The sequence below is a fragment of the Tyto alba genome, unplaced genomic scaffold (assembly GCF_018691265.1).
Source record: "Tyto alba isolate M040663 unplaced genomic scaffold, T.alba_DEE_v4.0 Super-Scaffold_10, whole genome shotgun sequence".
Lineage (NCBI taxonomy): Eukaryota > Metazoa > Chordata > Aves > Strigiformes > Tytonidae > Tyto > Tyto alba.
In genome coordinates this window covers 28,730,379-28,751,856 of record NW_024881262.1, presented here as the reverse complement: position 1 = coordinate 28,751,856, position 21,478 = coordinate 28,730,379, and the positions used below count along the sequence as shown (strand labels likewise).

Here is a 21,478-nt window from a genome sequence, read left to right as displayed (position 1 = left end):
CAGGCTCTGGGAGGAGCAGCCTGGGGTCCCCAGAGCAGATACTCGCCCAGGAAGAGCAGCGACGCTGCCTCCATCAGCAAGGAAAACACAATTTCTCCATGCATCCAGCTCTGGCAGGGAAGATAAAATAATTATCATCGGCTTCCAGAGCTTAAAACAAGTAACGTAGCCAGCTAGGGGAAAAGCACTGAAATCAAGGGGGACTCGTCACTTGGGGACAGCTCCCCAGGGAGGAAAAAATAACTGCGTGTTTGACCCAAAAGACTGATGTGTGCTCATGCTGGTGACGTCCCAGAGGCTGGAGCTGTCAGCCGAAAGCCCCGGGAGGAAAGCAGCCTGGGAAAAGGGGGGGGGGGGGGTGGTGTGTACACGCAGCCTCTGGCACCGGCCGAGTGCGGCCGAGCTCAGCCAAGCCCGAGCGGGAGCCGGCGCGCTTGGCAGCCGCCCTGAGAAACTGCCTTAACTAGCGCGCACATCGCCTTGATAAATCACTTCGGTTGAAGGTGGGAACCAAAACAAGGGAGAAGCGTTTTTGGTTTTTTGTTTTTTTTTTTTTTCTCTCCCGGCTTGCGAAATCTGCCCGCAGAGGGATGCTGACCTTGCGCCCGCCGCGGCCCGGCCAGGTCCCGCTTCACCCAGGCTTTGAGGACACGCGAAGCAGGGAAACATCCTGACCCGGCATTAATCCGGCTCTGGCAAACCGTCTGGCTTTTGCTCATCCCCATCCTAACCCCCGGTTCCCCCCCCCCCCCAATTCCTCTCCGCAGGGACTCGGCGCGCAATGACCACTCTCCGGCGAGGCAGGTTTGGCTCCAGCGGGTTTTATCTCTAGAGGAGGAGAGCAGCGCTGCGAATGGTACAAGATTTGGGGGGGGGGGGTGTCACAGAGCAGCGGTGAGGTGACAGGCACGGCACCCGGGGCCGCGTGGGGGACGGTCGCGGCCAAGCGTCATGCAAGGGAGCCGGGGAAGAGGGGCTCGTGCTCTGCGCTGAGCCCTCGAGACGCCCCACTGGGCAAACCCCACGGGAGGATGGAGTGTTACTGGGACTACTGGAGCAGCCAAAAGCCACCCCCGCCCGGGACCAGCCCCTACCCCCTCTGGAACAGCACCACGTCCTCCTCAACTCCCCTCCCACACACGGGGCAGGCGACTAAAAGCAGCAGTTGGCTCAGGCGGTCAAGCCGCTTAATAAGGAATCAAGATACCCCATCATTAAATAATAGGAATAAACTCTTAAGGGACGATTAAGGGTCTGGGCTGCCCAACTGGACTCTAGCAACACCTCTTTTCTGCATCTGCACAGGGATCAGACCCTGGACCAGCAATTTGGGGCAGGATTGTACCGTTTGGGGGAGCCGAGACCAGGCTCTGCCTGCTTTAAGGGGTCAATGGCAAAGCTACAGGGCTGCTGAGAACAGGGGGGGACCCGGTGCTCCCCGAGCAGCACGTGGGGGTGGAGAGGATGCGGAGGGGGGCTACGGCTCAGGCTGGTGGTGGGACTAGAAGCCCTTCTCGATGCTGAGCGTGCGGCGGGTGACGTGCTCCATCTTCCCCGAGATATACTCGGTCAGGCTGATCTGGTAGTTGGCGAGCATCTTCAGCATCAGCCGCAGGTTCAGCCACCACTGCTCCTGGGGCAGCCTGTGCCTGTGAGGGGAGGGGGACACATACACACACACATGTGGCTCTCAAACGACCCCAGGGATGACCCGGGAAGGTCCCCCCCGGGACGTGGTGGACTGCTGGGGCAGGGCGGGGATGGGAACTTACTCGAAATCAGTGACTTTCTTAAGCTCCGTCACGGGGCTGAAGGCCACCACCTTCTTCCTGAGCCCGATCACGCAGGCAGAGTCACCCGAATCAGCAAACACGCGCCCTGGGAGGGGGACACAGCAGACCATGGCCACTTCGCCGGGGACCGAGTGGCCCAGCCCAGAGGAGCAGGGGCTGCCCAGTGCCACCAGCCTCCTCCCACCCCACCACGGGACCCCCAGCCCCTTGCTCACCCTTGCAGTAGACCTCCTCCAGCTTCTCCGACATCCACAGCACCGCCTTCACTCCCAGCTTGGTCCCGTAGTTGCGGTCAAAGGGGGTCGGGGCTCCTCCCTGGGGCCAAAGAAATGGGGATGTTGAGCCCACCCGGCTCTTGCGGACAGCGGTGGCCCCTGTGGCCCTGTCCCCCCCCGTACCTGCTGGAGGTGGCCCAGCACGTTAATCCTGCAGTCGAAGATGCCTTTGCCCTCGGAGGAGTAGAGATTGTAGAGGAACTCGGTGGTGTAGTGCTCGTGGCACTTCTCATTGCTGGGGGAGCAGAGGGAAGAAGTGTGGGGAGCTGCTCCTTAATCTGGCATCCCCCCCAGGGGGTTCCTCCATGCTCCCCTAACCACCTTTTTTTTTTTTTTTTTTTTCCTGTTTTGTTCTCCCTGAAGCCCAGAGCCTCAGCCCATCTCCCCAGCAGGGCTTTGGGGCAGGAGTGGGGATGGCAGCAGAGGTATCCAGCGCAGGACTGTCCCCCCGCCCGAGCGTCCATCCCCAGGCAGGACGCCGTGCCCCCACTGTCCCAAACCCTGCTGCACCCCACAAACCTCTCCAGCTCCAGCCTCACTCCCTGCCACGGGGGGGGCTGGGTTTTTCAGCGAGTGTCCCCGGGGGCCCCCAACTCACCGCAGCACCAGCCCTCTCTGGATATCCGTCTTCATTTTATCGGTCAAGTGCTCCACGTTGGCCTGCAAGATGAACGCCAGGATGCTGGCAGCCATCCTGGGTCCCTCTTGTCCTCTCGGTTGGACCCAAGCGCCACTAATGTCAACACAGCGGCTTCACGGGCCTTGGCCACGTTCCTCCAAATCCTGCCCGGCCCCGCAGCCCTCCCCTTTCCCAGTTCCACCGTCTTGTTTTACCCCAGAAGGCAGCTCCTGCCCCGTTCACCTTCAGGTCGTGGATGGTGAAGGGATCTTCATAGACGTAGGCAGCGTCGGCACCCACCGCGATGCCGGTGACGGTCGACAGGTACCCGCAGTAGCCCCCCATCGTCTCCACGATGAAGACACGGCGCTTGGTGCCCGAGGCCGACTGCTTGATGCGGTCACAACTCTGTGCAGGGAGAAGGGCGGATGACACCAGGAAAACCCATCTTCAGGGATGGGACTCTGGTTCATTCCCACGCGTCACCCCAAGACGGGGTGGGACCCTCATGACGAGCGGGACGGCCTCGTGAGCGGCCCCCTGCCCTGTCCCTCACCTCCATGGCCGCGTTGACGGCCGTGTCTGAGCCCAGGCTGAAGTCGGTCCCGGGGACGTTGTTGCTGATGGTGGCGGGGATGACGCACATGATGATGCAGAGCTCCTCGTACTGCCCACGGGCCTCCACCAGCTGCAGCACCCCCTCGTACGCCTGCAAAAGCAGCCGGGAGCTGGGGAGATGCCGGCCCCGCACCCCAAAAGGAACGGCCTGGGGTGCCTGCACCACCTGGGATGCCAACAGCCCGCCCTGGCCGCCCCCGAAACAGGGCTGAGGGTTCCCCCCGCACCTCAAACCCCCCAATGACCAGCAGCCCCTGGATGTTGAATTTCCGCACGTTCTCCACGATCTTTTCCATGCAGGTCTTGGGCAGCGTCCTGCAGTGGGGAAAAGGGAGAAGAGACCACGGGGTGAGAGGACAGGAGGTCCCTGCAATACCCAGGGACAGCAGAATCCCTTCTGCTACGTCCCTTGGCCCCCCCCCGGGGCGGGGGGAGGTCTGTGCTTACCGCTTGGTGCCCAGCATGGACCCTCCGCGTCCCAGCCAGCCCGCCACGTCGTGCCAGCCCACCTCACGGATCTGCAAGCAGCAGCGCTCAGTTTTGGGAGCACCCCCCCCCCACCTCCACTTCCCTCCAAGCCCAAACCCGTCCCCCGCCCTGGGAAACCCAAGCTCCCTCACGTTCTCCTCACCTGCCCCTTGGACAAGCCCTCGAAGCCGTCGCTCACCGCGTAGACGGTGTGTCCCCGGCAGATGCCGATCCGCACTGCCGACCTGACGGCAGCGTTCATGCCCGCGGCGGGGGCACCCACGTTCAGGATGGCCAGGCTGAAGGGGCTCTGCAGGGGACAGGGATGGGGACAGCACATCGGTGCGTGTCCCCAGGGCGGGGATGGTGGGGGGTGGGGTGTGTGTGTGTGTGTGTCCCCGCCGTCACTCCCCATCCCTCCTCACCTTCTCCTGCGCCGGCTTCTGGTGCGCCAGCAGCTTGTAGATGTTCCAGTTGTTCTCAAAGCTCCTGCAAGGACAAGGCGGTGTGGCCTGGAGGCACCCTAGGGTGTAGGGGCGGGGGGGGGCACCCTCCCCGGCTGCACTAGCTGCTGGTTTTCCCCCCGGGGAGAAGCCGCCATCCCAGCCCCCGCTCCTCACCTCCCACGGAGCTGGATGGCCTCCTCAAACCTCTTCTCATCCATGGCCTTCTGCACATCCTTCGTCTTGAGGGGTGGGGGAAGAGACGCGGCGCTGTCACACCCCACCACGCCTGCGGGGAGGGGAGTGGGACACCCCCCCGTCCCGTCCCCCCCCCCCCCAAAAACACACCCCGTGGGCCCGGCGTGCTTGATACTCACCACCTGGACGCACTCCATGAGCGGCAGCCGCACCGACTGGTTCCCCGAGAGGCTCACCACGCAGGCCGGGGTGTCCGGCGTGGCCTCCAGCAGCGCCATCACCGCCTCCATCCCCATCTTGCTGCTCTGCAACGAGCAAGGGACGCCCGCCGCCCCGTGACACCGGGGCCACCCCGTGCCAGCTGGGGTGGGTGCCCCCACCCCTGGAGGTTGGCGCACAGGGATGCTCCCACGGGCTCGGAAAACACGCCGCTGCTCGCACGCCTGATTTACAGCCAGCGAGCCGCTCGTTTTATTGAAAAACCCAGGAAATTTGCAGCGAATGAGGGGAAACGAGCGCATCGCTCTGCCTGGCGCAGCGGGGACTCTCTGAGCCTCATCCCAGCTGGTGAGTCCTTTGTAACGGGGAGAGGGAAGGCAGGAGCGGGGTTCCCCAGCTGCCTCCTGCTCCTTTCTGCAGGGCGACCCCCCCCCCCCCCCATGCCAAAACCTACCAGCACGCGGTCAAAAGCCGACGGGGTCCCTCCACGCTGCACGTGGCCGAGGACAGTGACCCGCGTGTCGAAGCCCAAGCGCTGCACCACCAGCTGTGGAGCAGAGAAGCCCCGGAGGGGGGTCACACCGGGGACCTCCCGGTCACCGCGGGCACCGGGGCGGGCGCTGGGGGGGCGCTTACATCCTTCACGTAGTTGGAGGAGATGGGTTTGCCGCTGCGGTCGATGGCACCCTCGGCGATGATGATGATGTTGAGCCGCGACCCTCTGCTGCGCGTCTGGTGCAAAAGGGAAGAAACCAGCCGCCGCGGCTTAGCCAAAACTCACCGGCAGGTGAGTCTGAGCATCCTTTGTCCCTCAGCGGTCAGAGCCCCGGGGAGGGTAGCGGGGGGGTGGTTCAGGTTCTGGGCAGTTGAGCCCCCGAGCCAGCACTGCCCCTGGCACGCGAGGGCTGGATTTGCGCTCGGCTGAGTGCCCCGTTTCACAGGGACAAAGGCGGGAGCTCCCGAAGCTTCGCAGGGGCCGGGCACCGGCTGCGGGGCCGAGCGCGGGTCCCCGCGGGGACTTTCCGGGGAGAAAGGGGGGATGAGGCTGTAGAATAGAAACGAAACACACCCCCCACCCCCCCCACCCCGCCCCGGCCCCTTCCTCACCTCCCCGAGCCGCTCGCACATGAGGTCCTCCCAGCCGTCCTCCGGAGGGGATTCGGGGATGAAGAGCCAGTCGGCGCCCGAGGCCAAGCCGGACACCAGCGCCAGGTACCTGTGGGGACACAGTGGTGGCAGCACCGGCCCCGGCCCCGAGACGTGGCATCCCATCCCCACCCGTGGGGGCTTACCCGCAGTGGCGGCCCATCACCTCCAGCACGAACGTCCGCTGGTGGCTGCAAGGGCGGGAGGCAAAAGCGGGTGGGTGCGTGTGCTCGGGGGCGGCCAAGCAGCCGGCCCCCAGCCCGCTCACCTCTGCGCCGTGGTGGTGATGGCGTCGATCACCTCCATGATGCGGTGCAGCGCCGAGTCGGTGCCGATGGTCATGTCAGTGCCGCAGAAATCGTTGTCGATGGAGCCCACCAGCCCCACGATGTTCAGGCGGCAGTTCTCCCGCGCCACCTCCTCGCTGATCTGCCCTGCAGAGGCGGGGAGGAGAGGGGGAAGGATGGCTGCGCCACCGGTTATTTTTGGGGTGCTCCCATTCCCCCCCCCAGCATCAGGCTGGATCCTGCAGAGGAGAGGAGGAGCCCAAGCCCTCCCTGGGTGGGTCACGGGGGTGAACCTCTAGGACCTCACCACCCCTGGAACGCTTTCACTCGACCCACCCTGGGGTTTGGGGAGTGGGGGTTCACGCACCGTCTTGGACCAGCTCCTCCAGCAGCCCACCCCACTCGGAGCGGAAGATGTCGGCGCCCGTCAGGCTGCCGTCCCCGCCGATGACGCAGAGGTTGGTGATGCCGTGCTCCACCAGATTCCGGGCGGCCCGCAGCCGGCCCGCGCGGGTGGTGAAGGCTTTGCAGCGGGCGCTGCCGATCACCGTCCCCCCCTGGGGAGGAAAACGGGTGGGGGGACACAGACAAACACACGCACACACATGGGGCACGCAGCTCGTCACGCACATTTGGGGGGGAGGGCGTTTGGGGATTTGGGGGGGCCCCCCGCGGCCCCACCAGTGACCCTCACCAGCTGGATGATGTTGGAGACGCTGAGCCAGTTGGCTTGCTTGATGTTGTCTCCCCCCTCCACCAGGCCCTCGTAGCCCTGCGGAGAAACGGGGGGCGGAGGTGAGGGGTATCCCAGCGTGGGGGGGGTGGGGGGGGGGTTCCCCCCACCCATGATGGGGAGCGGCGGGGGTACCCCAACCTCGTAGATGAGGAAGACCTTGGCTCCCACGTAGATGCCCATACGGGTGACGGCGCGGACGGCAGCATTCATCCCTGGAAAAGGCGAGACGTGAGCTGGGGAGGCCCCGAGGGGACCCCGCGCCCCACAGGGGACCAGATCCTATAGGTGACCCTGAAGTGTCCCTTCGCGTGGTGGGGGGGGGGGGGGGGGGGGAGGGGGCACCCACGCGGGCTGAGAGCGGGGATATGCTGTGCACGGGTGGAAGCTGCAGATGAGCAACTGCCCAAAAGCGAGACGTGTTAGAAATAGCTGCTTATCCCCGGGTGGGGCGGGGGGGGTGAGGGTGCATCGTGGGGGTTCCCCCGTGGGGCCCGTGACCTTTCACGGAGGGTGCTCCGGGGGCGGATGGGGCTGGGGAAGCGCCGCAGGTGGAACGCACCGAGGGGGGGGGGGGGGGGGGGCGGAACGTGGGTCGCGTCCCCGCTGCGCGCCCCGAGGCCCCGCGGACTCTGGCCCCGCCGCGCCCACGGGGCCGGGCGGACACGGACACGGACACGGACACGGACACGCAGACCCCCCCCCCACGGGACGGGAGCGGGGACCGAGCTTCCCCCCGCCGCCTCCTCCCGCCGGGCCCCACCTTGCGCGTCGCCGCCGCTGGTGAGGACGGCGATGGCCATGCCGGCCCCCGCCATCCGCAGCCGCTCCAGCTCCGCCGCCGCCATCGCTGCGCTCCCGGCACCGGCGCCGCCGGACACGCCCCCTCCCGCGGAGGACACGCCCCCTCCCGCAGAAGACACGCCCCCTCCCGCGGAGGACACGCCCCCTCCCGCGGAGGACACGCCCCCTCCCGCAGAAGACACGCCCCCTCCCGCGGAGGACACGCCCCCTCCCGCGGAGGACACGCCCCCTCCCGCGGAGGACACGCCCCGCCGCAGGACACGCCCCCGCGCGCGGAGGACACACCGCCCCCGTGCGCGGAGGACACGCCCCCCAGCCCGCCTGGCCACGCCCCTCCCGCAGCCGTGGCGCGCCATGGAGTGCCACGCCGTGCTATATGCTGCCAGGCCGTGTGCCATACCCTGCCATGCCGTGCCATACGCTGCCACACCCTGCCATACTGTGCCATACCATGGCATATCCTGCCATACTGTGCCATAGCGTGCCATACTGTGTGCCATACTGTGCCATACCCTGCCATACCATGCCATACAGTGCCATAATGTGTGCCATACAATGCCATACCATGGCATATCCTGCCATACTGTGCCATAGCGTGCCACACTGTGTGCCATACCGTGCCATACCATGCCATACAGTGCCATACTGTGTGCCATACAATGCCATACCATGGCATATCCTGCCATACTGTGCCATACTGTGTGCCATACAATGCCATACCATGCCACACCGTGCCATAGCGTGCCATACTGTGTGCCATACAATGCCATACCATGCCATACCGTGCCATACTGTGTGCCATACCATACCATACCCTGCCATACGCTGCTATACTGTGCCATACTATGCCATAGTGTGCCATACTGTGTGCCATACCATGCCGTACCCTGCCATACTGTGCTGTACCCTGCCACACCGTGCCAAAGCATGCCATACGCTGCCACACCGTGCTGTACCCTGCCGTACCCTGCCATACTGTGCCATACCATGCCATACGGTGCCGTGGCAGGCGGTGCAGTGCCGGTGCATGCCGCTCCGGGCTGTGCCACGCAGTGCCAGCAGGGCGAGCTGGGTATTGTAATCTAAATTCTGTATTTTTTAAATGTTAAGCTATTGTTATTGCAGGTGTAATTTAAAAACAAGCATAAGGAGTGAGTGCAGCCTGCGAGGTGGCTGCCTTCCAGCCCTCCCTTCTCCTCTTGGAGCCGTCCCCCACCGCTGTGTCCCTGCTGGCCTCCTGCATCGCCCGGGGGGGGGGGAGCGGGGATGGGGCCGCTGCCCAGCCAACGGATGGGGAAACTGAGGCAGGCACTGGCCGCTTGCTCCCCCGCCGGCTGGAGCGGTGCCATGTGCTCCTGCAGGCCTCGGGGGGAGCGTGGAGCCTCGTCCTGCCTCACCATCACCGAGCACTGCGATGCCTGGCCCCCCCCCCCCCCCCCCCCCGGCATATCTGGCAGGGAAGGGGTGTGGGTGGCTTGGGTTAAGGAAATGGGAGAGACTTGGCTGGGCTCCCACTTTCCTCCTCCCACAGCCCCACCTCTCCGGGTTTGCCTTAACTCCCCGCCAGACCAGCTGTGGGGCCACCATTCCTGTCCCCATCCCTGTCCCCACCATGCTCCGGTTGCTGCTGCTCTGCGGGGCCCTGGGCTGCGGGGCAGAGCGGGCGGGTAAGGCAAGGACACGGGGGCTTGGCGCGTGGAGAGGGGGGGACACACACACACGCACACACACACACACACACGCCTGGCTGACAGGGAGGGGACGGGGCGGTGGGTGATGTCTGGCGTCTCTCGCAGCCCCGCTCGCCTTCACCATGCTGCAGCGGACCCGCGTCTCCAAAGGCAGCTCCGTCTTCTGGGGGAACGCCAGCCTGGACGGGCAGCTCAGCCATCTCCTGGAGGGGCTTAATGTCACCCAGGTGCTGCCACTGGAGCCCCCGGATGCCTGGGCCAGGCGGCAGCAGGACGTGATCACCTACCTGAACTACTTCGGCCAGCTGGTGATGTTCTTCGTCAAGGAGAGGCCCATCAACTGTGAGTGGTACCCCAGGGGGGGCACAGGGACACACGGCTTGGTGGGGGGGGTGGGGAAGGGGACACCCCCCCTCCCCTCCCCGCGCTGCCTGGGCAAGGGGATGGCTCTCAGGGGACTGCTGGGCAAAGGGACGGGGACGCGGCCACCCGCAAAAACCGTGCTCTGGGCAAAAGGAGCCCTTCTGCAGAGCTGGGAATTCCTTACCTGGAGCCCACGCTGGGAGCAGGGCGATGCTCAACCTCCTGGCAAAGCCTCTGCAGGAGGTGCGGGATGCTGAAGGCGATGGTTTCATGTCCCCCACGTTACCTCTGATGTTCATGCCCAGGGTGTGTTTCACCATCCTTTTATTTCATACCCCCCAAACCAGTTTTGCCCCAGCTCTGCATTTCTTTACCCAGCCCTCGGGGAGCACTTTCTCACCTCAGGGTCTCTGGCGTGAGCCTCACACCTCCTCCCCTTGCCCTGTATCCTCACGCTCCCCGTGCTGCGTCCTTCCATGAAGGCGGTGAATAGTCGCTCTGCACCCAAAAACCTCCCAGCTCTGTAAAACTGAAGCTGTGCCGTACGCAGATAAGGAAGGGGAAAATAAGCACGGCCGCCTGACTATTGGAAAAGTCGCTCCTGCAGATAAACCGAACGAAAATAATGCTGGGGGGGGGGGGGGTCGGGTGGTGCAAGGCTGAGGCCTGGCAAGCTCAGTGCATGGCTTGATGCTGTGCTGAGGGGGGAAGCGTGCTGAGCCCGACCCCCCCTCCCTCTGTCCCCACAGACACCCAGAGCCTGTGCTGCCACCTGGGCTGCCGCCTCTTCCCCAACGGCACGGCGCACAGCTTCTACGAGGTGACCCTCAACGGGACGGCTTTCCTCAGCTTCCACGTCCCCAGTGCCACCTGGCAGCGGCGCTGGCCCGGCAGGGACGCGGTGGCCGCCTTTGCTGAGAGGGAGCTGATGAAGTACTCCATGACCACCCAGGACCTCCAGCATTTCCTCAACACCACCTGCGTTGGCATCCTGCGGGCTCAGAGCGCCAGGACGGGTCCGTGACGGGGCTGGGGTGGGGGGGGTGGGGACACGCGGTGGCACGGTGGGGGTGGCCGCAGGCGTCACCTTCATCCCTCTTGCCTCTTGCAGGGAAACAGAGCAGCCGGTCGCACACCCCGCTGGTGCTGGGGCTGATCCTGGGGACCTTTGCCTTGCTGGGCATGGCCGTGGGGATCTTCTTGTGCACGGGAGGGAGCTGCTAACGGAGCCCACAGCTGTCCCACGTCACCCCACGGGAGGCAGGGGATGGACCCATCGTCACCCTGAGGAGGCAGGGACTGAGCCCGTGCCCTGCAAAGGAGACAGCTCCCCAGCACTGCAGGCTTTGCTCCCAAAGGATGCCGGTGGCTTCCCTGCTCAGTCCCAGCTGGGTTGAACCCCCCCTCCAGCAGCAGCACCCCACATCGGTCTGACACAGTGCACTGAGACTTTATGCAGAAATACACTTGGCAGATACGGGAAAAAACGGGGAGGAGAGGCCTGGGGCGGGGGGGGGGGAGGGGGGTGGAAAGTGGCAGGAGAAACAACCAAGGAAGAGTTAAAAGCATGGCATTGAAACTCTCATTTATCCCAGTTCCAGTGGGGATAACGCAGGGAAGGAAGAATGTCACACCTTGGTGGCACTGCTTTGAGATGTCCTGTAATAAAACCACCCATCAGCTCTCACAGCGCATGTGGTTGCTCTCATTTGCCCCCGCAGCAGCGCCGAGGTGGAGGGGCTGCAGATCCATCACGGGGGGGGTGGGGGGCAGGCAGGGGGGCAGCCCCGCGTTTGCAAGGCCTCTGAAGAGATGTTGGGGGGGGGGTTGTGCCTCCTGAGCTCGTTGCCATCTGCCCGCAGCTTTGGCTCGACTCAGTGAAGCCGTTTTTCCAGGGGCCAACTGGCAACGCTTCATTTATTTTTCATTTCCTCATCTTTGCACGGGACGCCGAGGTTGAGCACAGACAGCTATAACGGGACGGTTTTTCCGAGCGGATGAACGTGTTCACTGCTCTCCCCTAAGGACGCTGCCCAGAGGGACGCGGGAGCGTGGGGACGCCGGGCGAGGGGCAGGGCAGGCATGGGGCGATGCGCTGGGGACCCCCAGGAGAGAAACTGCTCCCCAAGGATCAGCTAGAGAAACGTGGAGTTGTGTTACTCGTACTGTCCAACAGCGTTCATGGCTTTATTTTCCTTTTCCACAAGCTAGAGCTGAGCTAAAGTACGCTCTTTGACTGCTTGGACTTCAGTTATAGTAATAATGAGTTCTTTTCCTTTCACCCATAACACGGTACCCCTCTTGTCTCTGCTTTCCTGAGGGCAGGAAGGGCTGGGGGTTAGCCAGGAGCTGGCTTGGGCCACCGAAAGAGTGGACAGCACAGGAGCAAGGAGCTTTCCTGGATTAACTTCCAGCTCATTCCTTTCTAAATACCCTTTCCTGCAGCTCAAAGCAAGCAAGAAAGGGTGGGCAGGGGGGGAAGACGGGGAAAAAAGATGTAGGACAGAAAGGGGATGGGAAGACGAGACGGCGGTTGTCCTTAAGGAGGGATGGAGGAGGAGGAGGTCTCTGAAGACCACATCTCATCACCCTGGCTGCCAGCCCCCCCCCCCCCCCGCCCCGAGCAGCCCCCGCCTTCACCAGGCTCTGGGGGCAGGGACTGGGATGCTCCCCACCCTTCAGCGGGCTCCTTTGCAAAAGGGAAAGGGCAGCCAAGAGGCCAGAGGATCCAAACCGGCGAGGCCGAGGCATGCGAACGTCATCGCTCAGCTTCTAAAGGCATGCCCTTGGCGGGAGCTCTGCGGCAGGCCGAGCGCTGCGTGTCCCTGCCACAGGCACTGGGGGACGCGAGGCTGATGCTGACCCCAAGAAGTGGAAACTGAATACGTGTGGTGACAATTCCTTACTGGGGGTGACCGTATTTTGCTGAGTGAGGACGAGGCAAGATGGTATTGGGGACCGGGGGTTTCTCTAACCACCAATGACAGTAGAAAACCCTGGTCCCTGACCCAGGCAGTAGCATATTGGGCTGGAGGATTAGACCCTATGGAAAGGGGAGAGCCCTTCTCAGTAACGACTCCGACAGCAGGGCATATTCTAGAGAGCACACAAAGAGCTGCACGTCTCCAGCTAATGCATGACCGGTTATTAATTCTGCGCCAGCCCTCTGCTATACAAGATGTGGCAGATCCCAATGGATCGCTTCCTCTCCTAAGGGGCCTGCCTCGTGCCTTGAAATTATAGGCAGTGGGATTACAAGATCGTTTGAGAACAGCCTGACCCCAGAGAAGGGGGAAGCCCTCCCAGAGATGACGTGGGGAGAAGTAGCAGAGGAGTTGATTAATTACAGGGGACGGATGGGATTCACCGGTTAGGGAGAGCTAAAATCCAAAGCAGACTTTAGGAAGGTGGAAGGAAATGGGGGGATAAAAGCTAAGCCTTTGCACAGTTCCCGACCCCCCCCAGTGAAGCTGACGTGACCTCCTCATAGCGAAAGGGATGGTCAGAGAGAATTTCAAAGGGGATTCCCCGGGAGGTGGTGGATGGTTTACCCACCCCCAACCTGGAAAGTTTGGCAAAAGGCTGGGTCAAAATAAAGGGGACCCCACCTCACTCAAACCCCAAAGATCTTTCTCTCCCATCCTGGGAACTCAGAACTACAACCCTGTCAGCTTCCCGGGAGACTGAGTTGATTGATTCAAGCATTCCTGGGTTGGGAAACTGGACGCGCCGTCCTCAGCAAGTGAGCTGGGGGATGGCCGGTGGCTCCACTTCAGGAGGTTCATGGAAAATAGTAAGGGAGACTTGCTGATCACCTTTCCCCTTGGCCCCCTTAAAACCCCAGTTACATTTCTGGTTGACGGGGGGTGCCCAGATCTCAGCGCTCCGAGCCGATATCGCTGATCGCAATGGCATTCTCCCCGATAACAAACAGATATGGGTTGCAGATGTTTTCGGATGCTCTAAGCCACGGCTGACTGCTCGGGTGAAATGCTGGTTACCCGGGACTGAAACTGCAACAGAGGTTACAACGATCTTGGAAAATTTCCCCCCACACATATCCCAGGAGTTGATCTATCGAAGGGATGAGCTTGGGTGGATCCGAGAGGAAGGGAATGGAAATTTGGGTTCCCAGCTGCCTCTATAAGACTTCAACAGCAAGCACCTGCATTTCATCCTTCTAAAATTGTTAACGTGAAACCCTGTGCCTTACGGTAAAGGGGACAGGGAGGGGATCACGCTGGTAATAGTGGAGCTGTGAGAACAAGGGATAATTATCCCAACTCAGTCACCCTGTAACTCCCTGGTGTGACCAGTCTGTAAACCTAATGGGAAGTGGCGATTAACAATTGATTATCGGTGATTAAATTCCAATACAGATCCTCTAACAGCTGCAGTACCTAACATAGCCGAGCTGAATGCAACCATACAGGAGCAAGCCCATCAGATTTTAGCAACTATTGATGTAAAAGACATGTTTTTCATGGTTCCCTTGCAGGAAGCAGGCAGAGATCGTTTTGCTTTTACCCGGGAAGGGGTGCAGTATGCTTTTACCCACCTCCCTCAGGGATAATGCCATTCACCAACCGTCACCAGCTACGCACAGGTCCAGGAGCTCACCCGTGTTGCCCCAGAGGAGGGAGTTAAGGTATACCAGTATACTGATGATGTATTAATTGGCGGCCCCGATACCAAAGTAATGGGATAGACCTAAATGAAGCTAATCACTCATGTGGCGAGCTTAGGATTCCAAATTCCAGCAGAAAAGGTACAGCTCCTGCCTTCAGAAATAAAGTTTCTGGGTATTTGGTGTCAGGGAGGAAGAGTGTGTACTCCCCCTGAAAGTTTAATTACCCTCAAAGCGGTAAAGATGCCTGGAAATAAGAAGGAACTGCAACATGCCCTAGGCTCGCTGGCATTTTGGAGGAAACATGTTCCCGAATTTTCACCCCTTGTATGATTTGACACGCAAAAGGACTATTTGGGACTGGACTCCTGTCCAGGGAGAGGCCTTAACGATGTTAATCTTTGAGGCTGGGGTGTACCAGGCCCGAGGGCTGGTACACCTGACAGATCCACTCCATATTGAGCGGGGTTTTGCAACATACATATATGGCAACACGAGCCAGAGGGTCTGACTCGTCCCATTGGGTTTTATTTTCAAAGTCGTAAAGATGCAGAAAAACGTTATTCAATTTGGGAGAAGGGTCTTTTTGTGGTTAGCCTGGCCTTACAGGAAGCTGAGAAAATCATAAAGCAACGACCAGTTATTTTGAGAGGCTCTTTCAAGGTCCTGAAACCAGTATTAGATGGAACCCCAACCCCACAGGGGCGGCACAGCGAGACACGGTCAGGAGGGGAGATGCACAACTGGATCTCTGGTGTCACACGCGCAAGATAGAAGAAGGAGCTCCCAAAGTATGTCGGATACAGGAGCCACCTGATAACCAACCTGATCAGGAAACCCCTCCTTCCCTTATACAGCCAGCTCCTCCATTCAAACCTCACCCGAGGAATGTGTGGTTTACTGACACCTCCCCAAAAAGAGAAGGCAGGGTATGGAAATACCGTTGATTCAGGGGAGCAGCTTGTAACAGAAAGGGAGGGAAGCGCTCAAGCAGGGGAAGTGATTGCAGTTTGGAGTGTGATAGAAGCTAAGAACAAAGAGCCAGTGTTTATTTATACAGATTCCCATGCTGTATTTAAAGGGTGTACGGAGTGGCTCCCTTTCTGGGAACAGAATCAGTGGGAAGTCAACCGGGTACCTGCGTGGCAAAAAGAAAGTGGGAGAAAATCTTAAATGTTGCTAAACAGGGAACTTTCCCGGTGGGATGGGTAGCTGCACACCAAAAGGGGAAGCACCCCGCCCACATTTGGAATGATCAAGTAGATTCGTTAACCTGCTTAGCTACAATGGCAGCAGAAGCTGAAGGAGAAGAGTGGGAACATCTGTTAGAGTGGTTACACGTGAAACGTGGTCACGCAGGGGCCAAAGATCTTTTCAAAGAAGCCAGTGGCAGGGGCTGGCCAGTTACTTGAAAACTGCGCAACACGATTATTTCTGCTTGTGGTCAGTGTTGCACCCCATTAGAAAGGCAGCCCTTGCAAGAACCCCCTCTCTGCCTGTGGGGTGGGAAGGGCCTCTGGGAGACTTGGCAAATTGATTATATCGGACCCTTTAAAAAATCGAATGGGAAGCGATACGTTCTCATGGGAGTGGATTTAGTATCAGGGCTCACCCAGGCTGAGGCTGTCGCGTGGGCAGCTGGAGAAAATACGGTAAAAGGGTTGAAACTATGGTTCAGTCCCTGAGCAAAACCTCAGTCGATTCAATCAGACAACGGCAACCACTCTACTGCCGAGGTGGTGCAGGAATGGGCAAAAGGAGAGGGAATACAGTGGGTGTTGTTTCACGCTTCCTACTACCCACGAGCTGGTGGGATAGTAGAGAGAACAAACGGGTTACTGAAATGAGCTCTTAAACCTCATGATGCAGGATGGGCTTCCCACCTCCCTGATGCACTCGCCAAAGTGAACGGTTGCTGGGGGACAAACGGGTGCCCCAAACTCACTGTGTTTTGCCCCAGGCCTCCCTCTCTTCTTTCTGGAAAAAAAAAGACCAAAAAGACTCTTCAAACGCATATTCAGGACATCTTTCAGTGGACTTCCCAAGAGTGGGGGAGGTACCCCTAACCCTGAAGACACCGCTCAGTTCATGTGCCTGGCAGGATCAACACCAGATGGATTGTTCTATCCTTCTCATGTGTCCTGTGATTTTATGTATTTTGCAGATCCGTTGCAGAAACTTCTTTGTCTCTTTATGTATATATTTTGCAGGTGGTCAGAAACCCACTGTGGGACTTATGTTTTTCACTGCCGAGTGGGTCGTTTTCTGTATTGTTGGTCTGGTTTTATTAGTTCTGCTTTGCTTCTTTACTAAGGAAAGCTGGTGCGGGAGAAGTTTATATTCTTACTTTGTGGATGTATAATTTTGTCTGTCAACTGGGAAAGTGGATAACCAACCTAACTTGGCATGGGAACCAATTACTGGTTTTGCCTGGGTTTGGAATCAGACAGACCAAGGTCTCTGTGTGGACCTTCCTGCGTCAGCGGGTTTCAAATTTGCACGAACTTTGCATTTGAAACTAAAAATGTGAAATCAAAGGTGTATTACAATGGAAGGAAAAATGTTTGTGGGGGCTGACTCATTTCCATTCCACAAGTATAGGGGGACAACTTGGGACACACCCTCCCCAGTGATTTATCAATTTATGCTTGACATGACCTGGAGGGATGAACGGAATTCTGCCTGTTGGAAGCAACAGCTCTGCAAGGAAACTACAAATGCTGCCCTTGCAACCCAAAAGAATTGGACATGGTATACCCGGGAGGTGGAGATCCCTTGTAATCTTGTACTTTGGAGGGGCCCCCTACCTCATGGTGAACCCCTGCACCACAAATATAACATTCTGCTATCTCCAGGTGGGTGTATTCAAAATCCTAACAAATGGCGTGGGTATGCTCACCATGACGGGTCTCTCATTAGGAATGTGCTTGGTTCCTTAAATGTTTTTTTGTAATCATTGATAATTAGTTGTAAATCATTAAGAACTTCTATTCAAGATATGTGCGCTTGTTGGGGTTATCCTGATTTTGGATGCCTAAACCAAGAGCCATCCTGTAATCAAATGACGTGATCACGGAACTCGCGAAATGGGATGTATATATTAGCAGAAAGCGTTCAGGGAAAGGCAAAGTAAAAGAACTGTTGTAAAAATTGTGAAATTGGAAGAGAATGTGAAAAGAAATGTTGAGCATGGTGAGGAAGATAGCTCGTAAACTTTGGGTTTATGATTTTGTCAATATTTTTTGCAATGAGAAGTATTGCTATGGTGAAATACACGATTTCTCATGCTGTTTCCTCTCTTTCTCCTTCTGTTCGATATGTCCAGATTACCACCCTTGATGATGACTACCTTGAAGTTTCGCCAAATGTTTGAGTCACGGGGTGGTGTAAGGAATTGAAGGAATTGATGCCTCAAACATTCATCGACGCAGAAAACTTTGACAAGCTGTGGCCTTTGTGACTAGTCTAAGGCAGGGTGCCCAGGGGAGCCCAGCGTGTATCGAAGGGTGCGCGGCTCCACTCCCCGGTGGTTGTATCGCCAGGCTCCTCAGATGAGTGGAGACACAGAGAGAATGAAACTGTACGTTGGGCTAAAAAGACTGGTAAGAGAGATAAACAACCAGCACCAGATACTGCTAAGCAAAAACTGAGGCAAAAGCAAAGGTGGTGGTGGTGGGGGGAGCACGATCACCAACTCCATTGGACGAGGGGGGCTGGTGCACCCCTTCCCCCCTCAACACACTGTGCAGAACCCATGCTCCACCTTTTCCCTCGCCTCTCGTGGAAATGAGTTTGTGAAATATCCGCCTCTCTGGCTCTAGGATGCTAATCAGACGATAAGACGAACTTAAAAGGCGACAGAAAACTTTGCTGGGTGTGCACCCACCGCCCCAAATTACCAGACCTGAGACAACACTGGAACCTGAGGTGGTGATCCAGATCCTTTGACTCCCTTTTTCTCTTTTCCTTTTATTTCCTTTCTGTTCTTTCTTACAGGCTTATCAATGAGAGGCCACATTGTTTACTATCGTTTTCCAAGTTTATGTTGTTTCTACCACAGGTCAAACATGTTGAGTGGTCTTTTGGTGTCGTTTCACCTTAATTTAACCCAAGGGGATCACAAGAACCTTTACGGCTCCCTGGGCTCCCAGTTTGGGTTGTAACAGTCTGGAACAACAGAGCTTGTTTTGCATTTTCGTCTGAAATACGTCATCTTTTGGACAGAATAGGAAGTCTCTCTAAAGAGCTTTGGTAAAGGCTCTTTCCTGCTCCCGGCCCCCCGCACACACCGATCAGAGCAGGAGAGCACGCCAGAAAGGAGCCAACATTGCTGCTGCTCTCCTGAGCCTCTGCCAATGATCACAAGGGGAAGGGGCAGCACCCAGCAGTGAGGATCCCCCTGAAACTGCAGGATCCTGAGAAACAGCCTCATCCCGAACCGTGCCAACGGGCAACTCAACCAAAGCTGCCACCCCCACCCCATCCAGGGCCACCTCTCTCGTCGTGACCAGCACCCGCACCCGACAGGGGCACAGTGGCCAAGAGAAGAGGGGTCGTGGCAATAGAATCCACCCTTAAAATTTTTGATCCTCATCCCGGGGCCACCAGCACCTGGCTCCGTGCAGCATGCCGTGCCGGGGACACACGGGCTGGCTGCCCCAGCCTGTGAGCCGCCCTCCCTCCCCACCACCACTCTTCCATGGACCGTCTGTCCGGCAGCTAGCAGTCCCATCATCCAGAGCTGATCCTCTCCCCAATTTAGTTGTTCTCCCACCTTTGATCACAGCTTGGGACAGGCACCAACGCTTAACCACATATCCTGTCAACGAAGGGTTGTTTTTAATTTGCTCCTTGTGGGTATTTTTGCCCCCCCCTTTTTTTTTTTTTTTTTTTTTCTTTCTGCAAGAGGGTGAACAAACGTGCATGCAGACCTCTGGAGGCTTTAACCAACCCGCCTGTGCAGCATCTCCCCCAAAGCAAACCCTCCCAGGCATCCGCACCGATCGCTGTGTGAGGCTTGGCTTTCCACGCGGGCTGTGGGGTTTCCATGACTCAGCTCTGCTATTACCGGCTTAGATAAGGATTGAGATAAGACACCCAGCCTTGAACCTTGGCTTCGTCTTGCTCACTGGAACAACGTGCTAGGAACCGGCTTTCCCCTTTGCCCGCGGGTGCTTCTGATGGGATACCCTGCTGCTTTTTGGACATCAGCTCCTGCCACAAGGTCGCCGTGTCCTTTCGGGAGCCTCCGGCCATTCCCACGGGATCCTTGGCTCCATGTCCCGGCCCGGCAGCCTTGGTGCTCTGCCTGTCCCCAGGGACAAAGGGCTGGGTGGCTCCAGGAGCTGCCAGAAAACAGCGATGGGCTCCCGGGACTTCTTGGGTGGGGATGGGGAAGGCAGGAACTGGGGGAAAAAAACCAAACCAACCAACAGGGCTAATGATATCAGTGTTTACAAGGAAGATGGAGAGCACCAGATTTAAGTCTGGAAAGAGGAAGGGATTATCCTTGTAATCACCACTTGGTGCCTGCGCTGGTGTTGTCGTTGCTTTTTGGGACTAAACAATCTCCACTCTTCTGAACACCACATAGTCACAGCCCCGTGTTCTCATTTTGGGTGTCACCCATCTTCGCGACATCATTTTTAACCCCAGAGGGGATTTGCAACAGGGACAGCCTCCAGCCAGCCCTCCCTGAACAAGGGGTGCTTTTTTTTTTGGGCAACTTAGTTTCGCGGGTAGGAGCTGTTGGGTATCTGTTTTTTTTAGCCACCTCCTGCTCCCAGGCAGGTCCTTGGAAATATTTACCAGCAGAGGAAAGGGCTGTGCTGGTGGGCCCCTCCTCACAGGGCACACGGGTGCCCGGGAGCCATCGCTGCCCTCTTCCCTTTCCTCTCAGCTCCCAGGTCAGCGTGCCTGACCAAGCCAGAGGAAGCAGGAGGAGAAAGCTGGCCGCCGGCCACAGTCACACCGAGCAGGGCTACACGGCAGCAGGACACCACCAGTGGCACCACACCTCCTTGTCCTGGCTGCAACTGGGCTGTCCCCTCCCCGGGGGACCCTTTCGGTCCGAGCAAACCCATCCCTTGGGAGGTGCTCCACCGCTGCTCCTCAGCCCCGTGGCATGGGAGCGGAGACGGGGGCTGCGATCTAGAAATCACATTAAAGACTCCAGCAAGGAATCGTCCCTTCGTCTTCCCTTCCCAGGCAGAGGCTCCCTGTCTTCAGACATTTGATGTATTCAGGAACGTTGGAAAGCTACGTCTTTTCAGAGCAATTTTCTCCTGGCACCAGTCACTTCTGCCCTCCCATCTCCACTGCCTGTCTCTTGGAAGCAGAAAAGTTTAGATACAGATAAGTACTTTAAAATAACAAGCTCTTTGGAAAAAAAATAAACCAAAAAAAACCCCCAAACAAGCCTGCCTGCGCTGTACTTGCAGAGGTTTCCATGGGAAAGAAACTGCAGAGGGAGAGGAGAAGCAGACGAGGCTGTTAGGGCACGCTGCTTTCTGGAAAAGCGGATCGGAACCCTGGTTTCACCCCCATCACCTCCCTGGTCTGGAGTGCTCACCCCATCCGCTCCTTCACCTCTCCTGGGATGGGAAGGATCCAACCAAAGGGTCCCGACGTAGCACTGACGGAGGTGAGGAGACCTTGAAGCGAGTCTGGGGCGAGGCCCCGGGGGCACACACACACAATTTCGGGAGGCGATCGAAACCGTTCGCTTCAGAAATAAATCAAGGATCCCGTTTTAGCCAGGCAAGGACCGTGTGCTTGTTTAAACACCCCCTGCTAAAACAGCGAGGACTTCCAGAAATGTGTTTCAAGGACAAGTGTTTTGCTAGAAGAATTGAACAACATGCCTGTATCTAAACCCTCAACAATCCTTGACTCATGCAAGGATTTAGGGTAAAAGGGGACCAGGAAATTAGTTGTTTTTTTTTTTTTTTTTTTTATTATTATGATGATGATTTGACCCAATTTGGGAACAGCAGCATTGCTTAGAAGGAGCTGGAAATTAAGACTGTGACTTACAGGATTCCCACCTTCAGGATGCTTGCTTGGTGCCAAACCAAGAAGCGACGTGAACATCTAAGCCTCTCAAGAAGCATTTCCATGAGATACAGCGTGCATGAACTCCTTTGACTCACTCACAGCAGCAAAATGTTACTGAAACACAGGACGCAGGATGCC

At 58.3% G+C, this 21,478-nt stretch overlaps 2 protein-coding genes across 2 annotated transcripts; one reads left to right on the top strand and one right to left on the bottom strand.

Moving 5' to 3' along the window:
* Positions 1–805: 805 nt before the first annotated feature.
* PFKL (phosphofructokinase, liver type) lies at positions 806–7,866 on the bottom strand. The gene is made up of 22 exons (XM_042795965.1): positions 7,563–7,866; positions 6,941–7,014; positions 6,761–6,838; positions 6,434–6,623; positions 6,048–6,213; positions 5,926–5,970; positions 5,741–5,849; positions 5,270–5,365; positions 5,088–5,180; positions 4,594–4,719; positions 4,394–4,458; positions 4,199–4,262; positions 3,937–4,083; positions 3,753–3,823; positions 3,533–3,620; positions 3,244–3,396; positions 2,931–3,095; positions 2,667–2,728; positions 2,192–2,303; positions 2,009–2,108; positions 1,773–1,878; positions 806–1,649 (listed from the first exon to the last, which is right to left on the bottom strand). The coding sequence occupies exons 1-22, from the start codon at positions 7,645–7,647 to the stop codon at positions 1,502–1,504; spliced, it is 2,343 nt and encodes a 780-aa protein (XP_042651899.1). The 5' UTR covers positions 7,648–7,866; the 3' UTR covers positions 806–1,501.
* A 1,225-nt stretch (positions 7,867–9,091) lies between these two features.
* Positions 9,092–11,344, top strand: PROCR (protein C receptor). Its single transcript, XM_032992605.2, is given in 5 exon segments — positions 9,092–9,154; positions 9,156–9,270; positions 9,400–9,636; positions 10,407–10,673; positions 10,769–11,344. Coding segments are annotated over 5 exon segments (795 nt in total). The 3' UTR covers positions 10,882–11,344.
* Positions 11,345–21,478: the final 10,134 nt, after the last annotated feature.